The sequence below is a fragment of the Tursiops truncatus genome, chromosome 19, assembly GCF_011762595.2.
Source record: "Tursiops truncatus isolate mTurTru1 chromosome 19, mTurTru1.mat.Y, whole genome shotgun sequence".
Classification (NCBI taxonomy): Eukaryota; Metazoa; Chordata; class Mammalia; order Artiodactyla; family Delphinidae; genus Tursiops; species Tursiops truncatus.
In genome coordinates, this window is record NC_047052.1 from 45104224 (window position 1) to 45120725 (window position 16502).

General features: G+C 56.5%; 2 protein-coding genes across 11 annotated transcripts; both read left to right on the forward strand.

The window, feature by feature from the left end:
* The first annotated feature begins 76 nt into the window (after window positions 1–76).
* On the forward strand, window positions 77–12472 carry SPRED3 (sprouty related EVH1 domain containing 3). 9 transcript variants are annotated; one of them, XM_033844592.2, is made up of 6 exons: window positions 77–818; window positions 2367–2547; window positions 3692–3860; window positions 3970–4049; window positions 6200–6343; window positions 7079–12472. In XM_033844592.2, exons 2-6 carry the CDS (start codon window positions 2371–2373, stop codon window positions 7742–7744), a joined length of 1236 nt encoding a protein of 411 aa, XP_033700483.1. In that variant the 5' UTR covers window positions 77–818; window positions 2367–2370; the 3' UTR covers window positions 7745–12472. The 9 variants fall into 9 exon arrangements, with proteins under 9 accessions (XP_033700483.1, XP_073651918.1, XP_033700485.1 ...); XM_073795817.1 differs by having other exon boundaries at window positions 78–814; window positions 7079–11401; XM_033844594.2 differs by having other exon boundaries at window positions 81–818; window positions 2367–2454; window positions 7079–11401.
* Window positions 12473–12741: 269 nt separating this feature from the next.
* On the forward strand, window positions 12742–16022 carry FAM98C (family with sequence similarity 98 member C). Of its 2 annotated transcripts, XM_033844595.2 has the most exons (8): window positions 12742–12885; window positions 12992–13140; window positions 13220–13354; window positions 13809–14014; window positions 14251–14328; window positions 14412–14528; window positions 14946–15113; window positions 15669–16022. In XM_033844595.2, the coding sequence occupies exons 1-8, from the start codon at window positions 12821–12823 to the stop codon at window positions 15807–15809; spliced, it is 1059 nt and encodes a 352-aa protein (XP_033700486.1). In that variant the 5' UTR covers window positions 12742–12820; the 3' UTR covers window positions 15810–16022. The 2 variants fall into 2 exon arrangements, with proteins under 2 accessions (XP_033700486.1, XP_073651924.1); XM_073795823.1 differs by lacking the exon at window positions 13220–13354 and having other exon boundaries at window positions 12767–12885.
* Window positions 16023–16502: the final 480 nt, after the last annotated feature.

Here is a 16502-nt window from a genome sequence, read left to right on the forward strand (position 1 = left end):
GCCCCACCCCTATAGACCGTTTTAAGCCCCTCCCCTTTATAATGCCCCGCCCCTCTCCGTTAGTCTCTCTCCCGAAGCCCCGCCCATTACAAACACTGCTACGTAGCTCCTCCCTTTTGGAGCTCTCCGTCGTCCAGCCCCTAAAGACAATTTACTTATAAGCTCCGCCCCCTTAGGACTTGGAAACCTCTCTTCCCTAGACCCTCTCCTTGCTCGGGCCCGCCCAGAAGGTCCTTCCTCCGTGGACCCGCCCCTTTCTTGACGCACGCGCTTGTCCGCGCCTTCGGCGTCCTCACCCTCTCCTTCCCCCTTTCCTTCCCCCAGGTCCTCCGACCCCGCCTCCTTGCAAATGCTCCCTTCTTGCCCCACCCCTTTTCGAACCTAGCCGGGCACCCAGCCCCTCCCATTTAGAACCCAAAACGTAGACCCTTGCCTCTTTAGAACCTTGAGACCAGGCTCCGTCCCGGACCCCTTCCTCATATCCTCAGGGACCAATGGCGCGGATGGGTGGGAAAGTAGGGGATCCTCTCTGGATCCTGAGAAAATGCGGGCTGGGGGGCTGTTCGCTGGAGCCAGTGCCGGGCTCTAGGACCCAGCGGGCAAGTGCGCCTGCCTCGCGCTTACCCCTCCCCCAAGCCGCCCCTTCCCCCCCACCCATCTTTCAGGTTCCCCCTCCCTCCCCCCTCGCCCCGGCTCCCGGTGCCCGTCTCTAGCGCCGCCGGAGCCAGCGAGGGAGCCGGAGCGAACAGGAGGAGGAGGAGGAGGAGGAGGAGGCCACGTCGCCACCGCTCGGAGCCCGGCCGGAGCCTCCCAGGCAGGTGCAGAGGGGGGCGAGGGGGCGGGGGCTGACAGACCGCCTGTCACGGTGAGGGGGCAGACAGCACCGCGCTGCGCCTCCTGCCCACCGGGGCACCCCCCCGGACCCTGGCTGGGAGGACAAGGGGGTGGGGGCCCCCAAACTGCGCGGCAGCCATTTGGGGTACCAGTGTCCATTTGGGGGGCCTGGACTTCCTCGGAGGACGCCCCATTCATAAAATTCCGTACTGGACCCTCACCGTTGGGGAACTCAGGGGACCACTCCCCCCGGGAAACAGATGTGTGGGGAGCGTAGGGCATCCAGAAAGCCCGGCGTCCCATCCCAGTAGGCCCTGGTGCGGGGGGGACCCCTGCCCTCTTTCTCTGCTTCACCTGTTGTCGGGGGAGGCGGGCGGACAAAGGAAGCAGCGTCACGTGACTGCTCATTCACAAAATCCCATCCCATTGAGAAAAGGGGGCTGGGGGCGCTGCGGCCGCCCCTTCCCCTCCCCAAGGGCTGGGGAAACCCGGCAGCCTGCAGGTGGGGGAAGGGGCTAGACCTCGTTGCTGGGGTCCCTAAGGCTGGGGCGCCAAGGTCCCTGCGCTCGGCGGTAGTGAGGGGTTGGACGCAGATCCCGATTACTGGGCGGAGGGCTACGTCCCTTGAGCTGGGGGGCGGGGTAAGATGGTTCTGAAAGATGCTGGGGCGGGGAGGGAGAGGAGGAGGGATCAATTCCCCCCGCCCCCCACCCCCCGCAATCTCTGCCCCTTGCCTTTCCTCGGCAGGGGCCTGAGAGAGCAGGCTTGATTTTTGTGAATGAAATGCTCTCTGGATGTGTCTCGGTCGCCCGTTTCTGGCTTCCTCTGCCTCCATCTCCCTTTCGGCCTGTCTCTGGCCATTTCTGGTTCTCTCCCTGCTCCCTGCCCATCTCCCGTTGCTGGGTGACTCAGTGAGCTTTGCATCCGGTCTCATTCATAAATCCGGGAAGGGGTGGGGGGGAAGAGAGCCTGGGTTTCTCACCCAGCCAGTGGCCTGGGCGGCAGGGTGCGGAGGCAGTGTAGGGGGGACTGGAGCTGAGTTGATGGGCTCTAAGAAAATACATATGCGCAGGCACCCAGCTGTGAGGGGGACGATGGGTGGGGCCGTGGGTACGTGCTGAGGGAGGAGAAGGAGACAGGGTTGATAGGGGATGAGCAGGAGGAGGAAGGGAAGTGGAAGAGCAAAGCTATGGGGGTGAGGATGGGAAAGATGGGGAAAGGGAGGAAAGGTGGGTATGGAGAAAAAAGGTAGATATGGAGAAGAAGGTAGGCATGGGAGAAAAGAGATGGCAAGAGGAAGAAAGAAGCCATGCTGGAAGAAGGTGGGCATAAGAGAGGTGACGGGTATGGGGAGACAGTGGGCCTAGGGGAGGAGGTGGGTGTGGAAGGTAAGGTGAGTAGGGGTGGCTAAGGGTGCAGTAGATCCAGCTGTGAGGGATGAAGAGCAGAGATGAGGGTTGGGGGAACACTGAATTGGAGAGCAGGATTGACGCTCACTGACCCTGTTGTCCCTGTCCCCCCACCTCCTCCAGGTACATGGTTCGGGTCCGAGCCGTGGTGATGGCCCGAGATGACTCCAGTGGGGGCTGGCTGCCTGTGGGGGGCGGGGGCCTCAGCCAGGTGAGCGTATGTCGGGTCCGAGGGGCCAGGCCCGAGGGGGGGGCCCGCCAGGGGCACTACGTCATCCACGGGGAGCGCCTCCGGGACCAGAAAGTGAGCCACCCTGGGGCGTGGGGGTAGGGTGAGGGTGTGGGGAAGTAGGGGAATGGGACTGGGGATGTAGAGGTGAGGTCAGGTCATCTCGCAGCACCGGGGTGTGGGATGGAGTTGGAAGCATATCTGTCCTCTGTCTGAGAGTGGGGAGTTTGGGGACTATTGGGGGTATTAAGCAGGTCCTGTCCACTGCCGTTGCCTGCTGGACTGTCACAGCAGCCTCGCACTGGTCTCTTTGCCCTTCTGCTGCTCCCTCCCCCAACCTCAGTCTGTTCAAAAGGGGCTGGGCTAACACCTGACTCAGATCCTATCCCTCCCCGGCTCGGAACCCTCCCCGTGGCTCCATCTTGCTCAGAGATTCTCATCACGAGGATTTTACACCACTGGCCCCTGTCTGCCCTAAGTGTATGGAGGCATTTGGTGGGGGGACCGTCTGGAAGTGTCCAGTAGGGTTTACAATCCTAATGTGGGTTCAGCAGGAATGTTCTGGGCTGTCTGGCCTGAAATGGAAAGAGAATGTTGACGTTGCAGCTGGGGGTGTAGTAGAAAGGTTTGGATCGTTTGAAAAGGCTTGGAGTAAGGGTTGAATTTCAGAGCAAGGATCGGAAGGAACAATGTAGGGGGGTTTGAAATGGTGTCAAAGAATAGAGTGTTGTTGGGCAAAAAGATGAGGGAACTTCTAGGGTGTTGACCAGCATCTGAGGGGAAATATGTGGGAGTTTGTTAAGAATTGGGGGATAATATTTGGGGAGCTTATTGGGGCATCAGAAGGGGATTAACAATAACATTTTGAGATGTTCAGTAAAATTTGGGGAGTATGATTGAGTCACATGGGGGATATTGGCTCTCAGAAAGAGGTTGACTCATTTTTTGAGGCATTCAATAAAATTTGGGATTCCTATTGAGATATGGGGCGGGGGTGGTTAGGAAAATGTAGGGATCAAGGGGTTTGGGGGAAATATTGGAGTATCAGAGGTGTGCCCAGTAAAGTTGGGGAGTGGTATTGGGGTGTTGATCAGGGTTCAAGGGTACACCTAGGGTTGAGAAATGAAGTTTGTGGGATGCTCTGGTATAGAGTCTGGGGAAGTCACAGGCATGGCTGGAAGGGGGGATATCTGACCTGGTCCCTTCCTGCCCCCCTCAGACCACCTTGGAGTGTACCCTGCGGCCAGGCTTGGTTTACAACAAGGTGAACCCCATCTTCCATCACTGGAGCCTGGGTGACTGCAAGTTTGGGCTGACGTTTCAGAGTCCGGCAGAGGCTGATGAGTTCCAGAAGAGCCTGCTGGCAGCACTGGCTGCACTGGGTCGAGGTGAGTGGTGCAGGTGGTGGGCATTGGTGGTGGTGGGGGGGGGGCTGGGGTGGAGGGTGGGAGAAGCCGGGCCCAGGGAACTCACTCTCTGCCTTTCTCCCTGCCCCAGGCTCGCTCACCCCCTCCTCCTCCTCCTCCTCTTCCTCCTCCCCTTCCCAGGATACCGCAGACACTCCCTGCCCTCTGACGGTGAGTCTCCAGGAGGCAGCTCTGCTGGGAGGGCAGGGGTTTCTTACTATGCTACAAACATTCTTGAGCACCTACTGTGTATCCAGCACCATGCCACGTGCTGGGCACACGAATTGGGGCCCAAACAATAGTGTCAATTTTGATCCCAGTTATTCTAGTTTTTCTGTTCTATCCTGATTTATATGTTCATTCAAGGGTATTTATTGAACACCTTGAATAAGAAGTGTTTTAAGCACTGGGGATACATCAGTGAACAAAACAAAGTCCCTTTCCTCGAGGAGCTTCTATTCTAGTGTGGAAAGGCAGAAAAAATATTAAGGTACACTATAAAAATGAATAAATATTAAAAGCAAATGGATGAACAAATTAATGGGAAATCCATCCTTCTTAGGGGTACAAACCTTGGAGTCATCCTTGCCTCCTCTCCTCTTTTATGCCCCTCATCTAATCTGTCAGCAAATATTGGCTCCACTTTCTTTCTTTTTTTTTTTAAATTTGGCCACACTGCATGGCTTGTGGGATCTTAGTTCCCAGACTGGGGATTGAACCCAGGCCCTGGCAGTGAAAGCGCTGAGTGCTAACCACTGGATTTCCAGGGAATTCCCTGGTTCCACTTTCAAAATGATCAGAATGTGCCTCCAACCTGGTTACTGTTCAACCTCATCTCCCCACTGGACCATCTCATCAACTGCCCCCTCCCCACCATCTCCTTTCCCCACACACAGAGAGGGACCCTATTGACATCTAAGTCAAATCATGGATATCTCCCACTTACAACCCTACCCAGGCTCCATCTCACTCGTGGTAAAGGACAAAGTCCTCACAGTGGCACATAAGATCCCACACAATCTGGCCTCCTATTACTCTCCCTCATGCTCACCTGGCTTTAGCCACACTGGCCTCCTACTGGTACTCCTAAAGGGCAGGCACATTCCTGTCTCAGCGCCTTTGCACTCGCCGTTCCTCTGTCTTAGAACACTCTTCCCCAAATTTCCACATGGCTTATTCCCTTATTTCCTTCAGGGCTTTACACACACATCACCTTAGTGAGGCCCTCCCTGAGTAACCTGTTTAAAATCTCCCAGTGCTCCTTATCCTACTCTTTATCCCCACCTTCTAAGATATTTTTTGTATTTCCTCTCCCAATAGACAGTTTTCTTATCAATGACTTTACTGTCCATCTCTCATGCTAGCATGTCAGCTCCAGGAGGGCAAGGATCTTTTGTTGCTTTCTTGCTGCATCTTCAATGCTTAAAACAGTGCCTGGTAGACAGTAAGTGTTCAGTAAATATGTGTTGAATAAATTGATTGAATGAATAAATGCACATAATGTCGGATTCGATTTGGCATTTGCTGGGGTACAGTGGGAGTTGCTCGAGAACACTTGGAAGAACAAAACTGGTTCCCTGGGCAGAAAAGGGAGATTCCCAGGGTAATGGGAGATGCAGGTGGGTCTACAAAGTCACACAGACAGGTCCCACTTATTGAGCACTTACTCAGGAAAGATGCTGTGCTCTCCATGCTCCATCTCACACCCTCCCGATGGCCTTTGTGAGCCTGGCATGTCGTGGGTGCTCAATGAATGTTTATTGAAGATAGTAATCGGATGAGGTGGGAATTATTCCCAAGTTACAGAAAGGAAACCAAGGGTCTGAGAAGCTCGTAAAGGACAGAGCTTGGTTTGGATGGGAAGGAACACATTCCAGGTGGGTGGAACTGCCCCAGTAAAGGTGTGGTGGTGGGAAGGAGGCAGGAAGGCAGCTGACAGCCAAGGGAGAGGGCTTCTGAGAAGGGAGGTTGGTTTGATGTTCTGTAGGTTGGTGAGCTGAGCAGATAAGAAGAGAAAGTCAAATAATAATAACCATTTCCAGCCCTTCCTGTACTTCAGGCATGTTTATGCCCTTTACAGTGGGTCCTAACCACATCGTTACGAATAGACAATATTATGATCCCCATTTTACAGAAGAGGAAACTGAGGCTCAAAGAGCTGAGCTCACTTGCCGGAGGTCACACAACCAGTCAGTGGCAGAGCCGGGGCTTGAACCCAGGCCTGTCTGGCCGCAGAGCCCTCGCTCACAATGGGAGGGGGTCTATGTAAGGGCATCGGCTGTGCCAGGGGTCCCGGCTCTGAGGCCGCCAATCTCCCCCAGTCCCACGTGGACAGCGACTCCTCCTCCAGTCACAGCCACCAGGAGACGCCTCCCACCGCAGCGGCGGCCCCCATCGTCACCGTGGAGTCAGCTTCTGGCTTCGGGCCGGCCACGCCCCCCCAGCGCCGCCGCTCGTCAGCTCAGGTGCGACCTCCGACCCCCGGTGAAATAAGGCCGGGCGCTGGGGTCCCGAAAGTGGGCGGGAACTGAGGCCGCAGAGGGGCAAGAAACCACAGATTCTAAGGGATGGCTGACCCGACTTATGGCGGGGGAGCTTAGGCCTGGGTTCCTCGGAAGGTTGGGTGAGGGCTTCCTGCGTCTCCTGCGCTCTTGGAGACTGGAAAGTTCTGAATTCCACAGAGGTTTAGGGGACGACTCGGACAATGACTACATTAGGAAGTTGGTGGTACTCGTGGAAGGAGTCCTTTAGTGCTTAATTCACGAGGGGTAGGGCTCAGTATCCAAGGGGTAAAAGGGACCTACCTGGGGACCAGACTCCTGCGTCCTGAAGGAGGAGACGGCTGGGGACCAGGAGTCTTGAATCTGAGAGTAGAGGGGGCTGGGTACTGGGACCCCGGATCTTGAGAGAGGGCAGGACTGAGAGCCTGGACCACTGGGTCCTTAAGGTGTGGGTTTGGTGCCCGGAGTCTTCTGCCGGTCCCTAGATGTCCTCTGTCCCTGGGAGGGGAGTGGGCTGAGGACTTACAAGTCTGAGTACCGGACCCAGGCAGTCAGGATACCAGGGCAGGATCCTAGGATGAATGACGCCTGTGGCTGGGTCTGTGGATTCTCGGGTCTTCTAAGGCCGGGATGGATTGTGGTGGGATGTGGGGCACCACAGACCCCGCTAACTTCTTCTCCTTTGTCTTCGTCCCGCAGAGCTACCCTCCGCTCCTACCGTTCACGGGGATTCCGGAGCCTTCAGAACCCCTGGCCGGGACAGGGGGGCTGGGCTGGGGCGGCCGCGGCTATGAGGATTACCGGCGAGCTGGGCCACCCGCACCCCTCGCCCTATCCACCTGCGTCGTGCGCTTCGCCAAGACCGGCGCGTTGAGGGGCGCAGCCCTGGGGCCCCCCACAGCCCTGCCCGCCCCTCTCACCGAGGCTGCGCCTCCAGCACCCCCGGTTCGCCCACCCCCGGGCCCCGGCCCGGCCCCTGCACCTACCAAGGCCTCCCCGGAGGCGGAGGAGGCGGCGCGCTGCGTGCACTGCCGCGCGCTCTTCCGCCGTCGCGCCGACGGGCGCGGCGGCCGCTGCGCCGAGGCCCCGGACCCGGGTCGCCGGCTGGTGCGCCGTCTCAGCTGCCTGTGGTGCGCCGAGAGCTTGCTCTACCACTGCCTGTCGGATGCCGAGGGCGACTTCTCGGACCCGTGCGCCTGCGAGCCGGGCCACCCGCGCCCCGCCGCGCGCTGGGCCGCGCTGGCCGCACTCTCCCTCGCCGTGCCCTGCCTCTGCTGCTACGCGCCCCTGCGCGCATGCCACTGGGTCGCAGCGCGATGCGGCTGCGCAGGCTGCGGGGGTCGCCACGAGGAGGCGGCGCGGTGAGGACGGCCTGGTGGGTCCGGTAGCCGGACCGAGGACCCAAAATTGAGGGTCCAGGACCCCGGACTCCGTTCGGACCCCAAACCCAAACCTAGACACACCCGGAACTTGGAGCTTGAGTTTGGATTGAGAGACCCCAGACCTGGAACCTGGACCCCAAATGTAGGACTGAGAGACCCCAGAACCAGCTTCATTGGGATGTCTGTCCAAGAGGTCCCAGGCATCCTGAGTTCTGGCGTCCCCGTTCTCCATCCCCACTCCGCCCCGCTCTGGCCTAGACTGAGCAGATTCCAGGGATGCCCAGACTCTTCACCTCAGGCAGGCAGGGGAGCACACGGATCCCTGAGAATTGGGCTCTGAATCCTGACTCACTGTTCAAATTACCAATCTAGACCCAGTCATGCCTGGCACCATGAACCCTCAAATTACAACCCCAGAATTAGGAGTTGCCGGTACCTGACCCTGCCTGTATACAATTACTCCCAGATCTTGAGACCCTAAGACCCAGAATCACCCCCAAATCGTTCCTGAATGCTCACCTAAAACTCGGAGCACCTGGATCTGAGATGTTCTTGTAGCCCCAGGACTTCTTAGATACCGAATCCTCTTAAGATACTCTGAGTCCTTGGATGTGCTCAAACGGATGTTCTCTGACCCAAATGACTCGGGAGACCCATCTCAGAGCCCCCCTCCCCACACGCACACTGCCCAAGATCCAGAATTAAGACTCCAAGATGCTCTGTGAGCCAGGGATCAAAGAAGTCTGTAGACCACCAACACCAAGCTGTGTTCCCAGGAGCTTTCGACTTCATGTGTAGGACTCTGAGATGCCTAGTCCCGCAGGTGTAAGACTGGAGGCAACCAACACCTCAGGGCCCAACACATTGGTCCCAACCCCTCAGATAGCCCTCTTCCAATCCTCCTTGGACTTGCATTTCAAGCCCCAGAATGTCCTGGAATCTTTGGCTTCTTCGTACCCACAAATTCCCCAATCCACTAAAGGCTGGGAGCCCAGCTCCCACAAGATGGGATGTTCATGGCAACTCAGACCTCTGACCCCTTGCCCCTGGGTGACCCCAAGGTGCTTTAGGAGCACTAGATCCAAGACCCCAAGGTGCCATTGACCCCCAAATTCAGCACTCAAGCCTACACAATATTGGGATCGTCCCTGACCCAAGACCTTGGTCCCTCCATACCAGAGACAAATCTGAGGCTCCCTGGGACCCTAGCACCTTCAGATCCCAGATTTCTTTGGACCCAAACCTCTCTAGCCTGATACTTGCCAGGCCCAGCTTGTGCATTCCCTGAGACCTGCTGCCCGTTGAATCCTGCCATCCATACGCCCCTGAAACCCCAAGTTCCCAGACACTGGAATTCTAGTCCCAAGGGCTCCAGCCCAAGCTCTCAGTATCCCACAGAACTACCCCTTTACCCTAAGGGGAAAAAAACATTTTGAGGTAATGTTCCTGGATTCCAGGACCAACCAAGAGCACCCCTGCTCCCATCTCTAGGACCCAGCATTGCTGTAGATGATTGTGCAGGCTGTTCATGAAGCAGAGGCACACAGCCAAGGTGGTGAGCGGGGCTGGCCATGCTGTGCCCTCAGCGGAAGGTGGGCATTGCACAAAGGCAACTAGATACGGCTCTATTGGCACAGAGACCACACACACACATGCCAACCTTGCAGACTCTCTTCCAAGCCCAACTTTGAGTCCTAGCCCTAGTCCAAGCCTTTTATGATCTGCCCCTCTGTTAACGCCTTCTCTTCCATTTCAGAGTTGGGGGTTGTTTCAGAAAGTTTGAAAGCGTGGTTCATGGCCCATTGAGAGTCCTCTTCTGGGGAAGGGGGATTCCAAGGTCACTTTCCCCTGAGTGGAATGGGACTTCTAGTGTACCACAGATCTGATGGCCTCCTGCGTGGCGGGGGGGTATCACAGTCTTGGAGCAACACAATCTCAATGTTGTACGGGCTTGGGACCTGCATCTGGTCCCGAGCACCTTGAAATGTGCACTTACCTTTCCTCATTACCCAGACTTGGATAGCCTTGTGGGGGTTCAAGGGATAGGTCAAGGGGGCCAGAGGGGTGGATCCTCCTGTCACTTCCTTTAAATTATTAACTATTTATTATATCCGGAACCTGTGAGATTCAGCTCTCTCAAGCAGACCCTGGGATGGGTGAGAGAAAAGGGGGGTGTCCCTCCCATCCCCACTCTGCCCAGCTCTCATCACTGTCAGACCCACCAGAGCTGAGGGCGGAGGGACTGGAGGCTGGGGCAGCCTGGGTCCCCATCCCCCTCTCTGTGCCTCGGTCTCCTCCCTTCCGTGGTGGGCGGGGGGAAGCTCCATTCTTAACCTACCTCGTTTTGGGGAGGGGTGGGACGGGGGACCAGAGTGCTGTAAGGTGCTGCGGGATCTGCGGATGAAGTGGGGGGCTGGGGGACGGTTCCCTGGCTCCCACCTCCCAGCACCGCCTCTCCCAGGTCTCCCAGTCCTGCTCCCTGCTGATACCCACCTCTGATCCATGATTACTCTTCATCACCCCTAGATCAGGGGTGCATGGAGGGATGACCCTGGGAGCCAGGAAGACCTCAGACCCTGGAGCCCCCAGGCCCAATTTCCCAGCTGCTTGCCCCTCAGATTGGATGCTTGGCCCCCATACTCGGGAGAGGCACCCCGACATTTATCTTCCTGATCTTGATTCTAAGCCAGTCTGTGACCTCAATGTTGTTATCAGGGCAGGCTGAAGTAGCGGGGGATGATGCGGGCCGAAGACCCAGCCTTGTCATCGGGGGAGGGGGCATGAGATATCGGCTCCAAGAAATGTCTGTGACAAAGTCTCAGCCTGTGTTCTTTATTTGCACTGATGCACCCCATCCATTCACCTTCCTGAACCACCAGACCAGTCCCCTACCCAAGTCCTCCTTTCCCCTTCCCATCCTTTAGTCCCAAGCAGATCCTCCAGCTGAATCTTATACCTCCAGTCACTCTACATTTATTGGACACCCTTTTTATTGGCGCTGGGGATAAGGCAGTGAACAGAACAGACAAAAATTGGGGAATTCCCTGGCGGTCCAGTGGTTAGGACTCCACATCACTTTCACTGCCAAGGGTGCAGTTTCAATCCCTGGTTGGGAAACTAAGATCCCTCAAGCCACGAGGCCAGAACAGACAAAATCCTTTCCCACAAGGAACTTATGAGCCTTACAGTGAAGGAGACAACATGTTAGAAATGATACATACTATAAAGAAAAAATAAAGTGGAGATGGGGGATACAGGCAGTTGTAGCTGGCGTGGTCAGGGAGTCCCCACTAAGGAGCTGGCGTTTGAATAAAGCCCTGAAGGAGGTGAGGGAGTCTTGTGGATGTCTGCAGGAAGAGCACTCCAGGTAAAGGGGACAGTTGTGCGAGGCCCTGAGGGAGAAGCATGCCTGGTAAGTCTGAGGGACATCAAGGGAGCTGGACGGGGGAAAGCAAGGAGGAGGGTGCTTAGGAGATGAAGGCTGAAAGGTGACAGGGAGGATCTGTGGGGCCTTGCAAGCTACTGCATGGACTTTTCTGCTCACACGGAGTGAGGTGGAGCTACAGGAAGGCTCCAAGCATGGGAGGGATGTAACCTGACTCAGGTATTCATAGGTTCCCATCTGCTGCCTGTGGGGGACAGATACTGGGGAGGAGGGGCCGTGGAGACATGGTGAAGGCTGCTGGGATGGTCCAGGGGGGACAGTGGTGCACAGGACGAGGGTGAGAGCAGTGGAGGCGGGGAGAAGTGGGCAAGATACTGGATCTGTTTTGAAGGTCCAGTTCACCAATTTAGATATGGAGTACACTATAAAGAGTAGAGTCAAGGTTATGACTCCAAGGCTTTGGCCTGATCAATTTTTAGTATTTTATTAAGGTCAACAAATGCCCCCTGAATACCCAGCCTTGGGCTACGCAGGACTATGGAGGAAACAGATTAAGGGTAGGCTCTGCCCTGGAGAAACAGGTTCTGGCCCTTTTCTTCCCTGAGGCTCTACTCCCAGTTCACTCCCACTCCCAGTAGAACTACAGAAACTACAGGAGACCAGAAAAGAGTCCGGAAGAGAGTAAACCTGGAACAATAATTTTAACAACAGCTACAAAAACAAGAGCAGTAATAACAATAGTAATAGGTTAAGTGGTAAAAAGCACGGACTTTGGAATCAGATCTGAATTTGGAGTCCTGGCACCACCATGCATTCACTCTGTGATTCATCCTCTCTGCATCACAGTTTTCTCTTCCATAAAATAGAGATAAGATACTTAGCCCAGTAGCACACACGAAATGCTCAATATATGTTAGTCATTTTTAATAGAGTACCCCGTAGATGTCTGCTAAGCACTAATCCTCACAAACAACTGTAAAATGTAGGCGTTATTACCCTCATTACACAGATGTGAAGAAATTTGGCAGGAACACAATGGTGGTGAATGGTGGAGTCAAATCCTAACCTTTGCCTGCAGACAAGATTGCACTCCTAGGGTGCAATCTCTTAATCACCATAATATATTGCACCTGCTCCCTCTCTCCAAGGCTCAGGGGGGCAGAGGGGTGAAGGTCCAACGGACTAACTCGGTTTGGTGTGTGTGTGTGTGTAGCTGGGATTCCTGGGTCCCTGACGGAATTCCAACTCTAAGTAGGAAAGGACGGAAAGAGTTTCTGGACTTGGAGAGGAGTTGGGAGAACAACACTTGGTCAAAGTTGCTTTAAAAGCAGAGGGCATTTGAGGGAGGCTGAGGAAAAGGAAGCCGAAGTTGCTTCTATGTCGCAGCAGTAGCGACATCGCTGGTCTGTCGCGACAGCCGGGATTCAGAACGCCCGCTGGGGGTTTCCAGTGTCCTGATTGCTTACCCGAAGGGCGGTGCTCTACTGCTCGGCTCTGGAGGCGAGCCCGGGGGCGGGTTCTGCCTCCTTCTGCACCAATTGAAATGACGAAGGCCCTTAGCAAGAAGAGGCTGATTGGTCAGTTACGGGGGGTGGGGGCGCACGCCACTCCTGGGGCGGAGCTTCCCACCGACCGGCAGGGGGAGCGCGCGCCGGGCGAAGGGGCTACAGTTTTATGGAGGGGGCGGAGGCGGAGGAGCGGGAGTGGGCCGCGGTGGCCCGGGACCTGCTGGCGCTGGGGTAAGGGGAGCGGGCTGTGGCTGGGGGTGCAGGAAGGGGCAGGTTTGCCCTCAGAAATTCCTACTAACCTCCCCCACCCCCTCCCGCTGCCTCGGCCGCGCCGCAGGTATGAGGGTTTTTCGGGGGCGGCGTCGCTGGGAACCTCGTGCCCAGACTTCAGGGCTCTGTGCGCGCGGCTGGCGGTGGAGCTGGCGACTCTGGGTGCCCTGGAGCGGCAGCGAGAGGAGGGCACGGAGGCGCTGAGCGCCGGCGACGGTACGCAGGGAGCGGGAGGCTGGGAATGTCGGAGCCATGGGTGGCGCCGCCACGCCCTGACATCTCCCGCCTCCCGCAGGTTCTGTTCCCGAGGAGGAATTCCTGCGACAGTTGGCCGGCCTGTTGTGGGAGTTGCACTGCCCAGACCGCAAGCTCTGCGGCGGGAACTGCGGGGCCTCGCTGCGGGAGCCCGGCGTGCGCCTGCGCCTGCTGCGTGAGCGGGGGGCTGGCCGGGATGCGGAAGTGGGCGAGGCTACAGCCTCGAGGGGGGCGGGCTCTGCGCGTTGAGGGGGAGCCGGGATCCCGAAGGGGCGTGGTCAGAATTTTGAGACCAGCAAGAGGGCCGGACGGAGGTGGGTGGGGTCCGAACCCTGGGCTAGGCTAAGAGCTCTGCGATGGGCGGGGTTAGTATTTTGATGGTGGGTTTTGAAGCTCACGTGGGTTGGGTTAGACGGAGCGGGACAGGAGGTTCCGAAGTGGGCAGGGTTTGAAAATCTGCAGAGGGAGCTGGGTCTCGAAGTGAGTGGGGCTTATTCTGGAGGTAGAAGCAGGATTCTAGGTGGGCGGAACTAGGAGGCGGGAGGTTTTGAAGCCGCTTGAACTTTTTGACCCCGGTAGGTGGGGTGGCAGCCCTCCTTGATTGCACTGCTCCTTTCCCCTACTTTTAGGCTTTCTCTGCTCGGAGGTCCAGGCTGCTCGCCTCCTCCGCCTGCAGTCCCGTCTGGATCCCAGCCCTGAGCAGTCCGGTGTGGAGGGAGCAGAGGAGGGATCTGGCTTGGTCCAGGAAATGGTCCTTACTCTCCAAGCGCTGGGGCTGCCTAGACCCATGCCGGGGACCCCAGCCAGCCAGCTGCTTCGAGACTTGCATGCCAAGGTAGAGGGCTGGAGCCCCCTCCGCACCCGGCTCACCTCACTCTCCTCGTAGGGGGGACAGCCCCCTCTTCAAAAGTGGCTCTGGGAGGAGTGCACAGCCACGGATGTTTCCTAGAACTGTGACTGCCATTCTTGGTTCTGTGGTCGGGGTCCTCCGGGTCGTGGGGAACTGGGGTCCACGGAGGAGTCTATCCGATTTCTGCCCAGTCAACCCCAGCCTCCTTCTTCTCTCATCAGATCGCAGAGCTGCTGCCTTCCCTGCCCGCAGGGTCCCTAAAGCCTCTCCTCAGCTACCCGCTGGATGCACCTAGATGGGTAAGGCCGTGTATGGCTGTATGTATGTGAACAGAGATGGGAGTGAGGGGGGCCCCTGGCATGACTGAGACCTTTTCCCCCAGGAAGCATTGGAGTCTCTGCACCAAAGCCTGCGAGATCAGTACTGCTGCCGCCGCTGCCTCCTCCTCAAGCGCCTGGACCTCACAACATCTGCTTTCCACTGGAGTGATCGGGCAGAGGTGTGGGCAGAAGACCAAGGCAGGAGCAGTTGTGAAGGCTGCAGCTGCAGGGAGGAGACATGAGGGCCAGGGACATTTTAGAATCTTGTGAGGTTTGGGGGTCTTGCTGGTTCTGAGGCCCAGGACATTTTAGAATCTTGTGAGGTTTGGGGGTCTGGAATCTCAGGGAATTCCCTGGTCTGATCTGGGAGTGTATTTAGAGCAATACTCCTTACTAAAAGATGTGGGAAGTGCACAACATTGTAAATCAACTATACTTCGATAAAGCAACCAAACAAGAAACATAATGAAATATTAAAAAAGAAAAAAAGATGTGGGAAGTGAGGCCCCGAGACAGGAAGAGATGCTTTCAAGATTACAGATCCCATCTGGGGAGGTCTCGTGGGCACGTTCTCCATGTCTACCCCTACTCACTAGGCCCAAGGAGAGGCCATGAAGGCAGTGCTGATCCCAATTCGAGAGGCTCTGACCCCAGAATCGGATGTCTCCATTGCACACGTCCTGGCTGCTCGAGCTGACCTGTCACGCCTTGTCCCAGCCACCAGCAAGACTGCCCGCCGAGGGACCTGCTGTGCTATCCACAAGGTGAACACCTGGGGATGGGGAAGGGCCCCAGCATCCTTGGCCTTCAAACTGGCCTTTTAGCCTTTGCTTGTACAAACCTTGTCCTCTTCTGCCTGGGCTCCTGCTCTCGCCTTCTCCTTGGGTTCCTGGCCTCTGGACTCACGACCTCTAATCTGCCCCCTCCACATGGCAGTTAGAAGGATGTTTCTAACTCAAACATCTGACCATGTCCCTCCCTAGCTCAAAACACTTCTATGGCTCCCCAGTGCCTTCAGAACAAAGTCTACCTATTTACTGAGGCCCTGCCCACCTCTCCTGCTTTGGCTTAGAATCCTCTCCCACCACTCACCCTGTCCGCTGCATTGGGTTTTAACCATTTTTAAAGCAAAGCTACCCTCTGTTCAAATGATTACGTATTTAGCCTGCATTGGGAGTAAGGAGTGTTAACCACTGGACCACCAAGGAAGTCCCAGCATCTGCCCTTCCTTTTTCAACCTCATGCTGTTCTCTTGGCTCTCTAGCCCCCTTGTCCAAGATATTTTTCTTCTCTGCAACTCAAGTCTAATCACCTCTCAGGTGCTTATGGGCAGCGTTCCAGACCGGGGGGGCCGCCCAAATGAGCTGGAGGCTCCCATGCCCAGCTGGCAGAGCAGAAGAGAGGACAGAGGCGGGCGGAAGGCAGGCCGCCAGTGCTGGGGCCGCAAGAAGAAGAAGTAAAGGGGGACTGGTGGTTGGAGGAGGGGTCCTTCATGAGGTGCTGACATTGATAATCTCTGAGGAGTCACTGTGAGGGTTTCTCTTGGCACCTGGCACCCCAGCCCCATATCCCCTGTTCCTCAGGTCCCAAATGTCCTCCCCACATCTACCATTCAACACCAAGGACCATGTTCTCTGGAAAATAAATTCAATTAATTAATTTTTAAAAATTTATTTATTTATTTTTGTCTGTGTTAGGTCTCCGTTGCTGCGCGTGGCCTTCTCACTGCGGTGGCTTCTCTTATTGCAGAGCATGGGCTCTAGGTGCATGGGCTTCAGTAGTTGTGGCACTCGGGCCCAGTAGTTGTGGCTCGTGGGCTCTAGAGTGCAGGCTCAGTAGTTGTGGCACACAGGCTTAGTTGCTCCCGCGGCCTGTGGGATCTTCCCAGACCAGGGATCGAACCTGTGTCCCCTGCATTGGCAGGCGGATTCTTAACCAATGCGCCACCAGGGAAGTCCTAAATTTAATTTATGACAGCCCTAGGACCTATCTCTGTGGGGGCCAGGTCAGGGGTGCTCAGGTTTGAGGAAAGGTAGGGGGTCTCTGTCCCCTGGGTCTGAACAGGCCCCTGCTGCTCTGACCTTTAAAGCCCTTTGCTCTTCAGCAACATCTTTCCCTCCCAGTGGGCATGGGGGAGGAGACATGCAGGCATC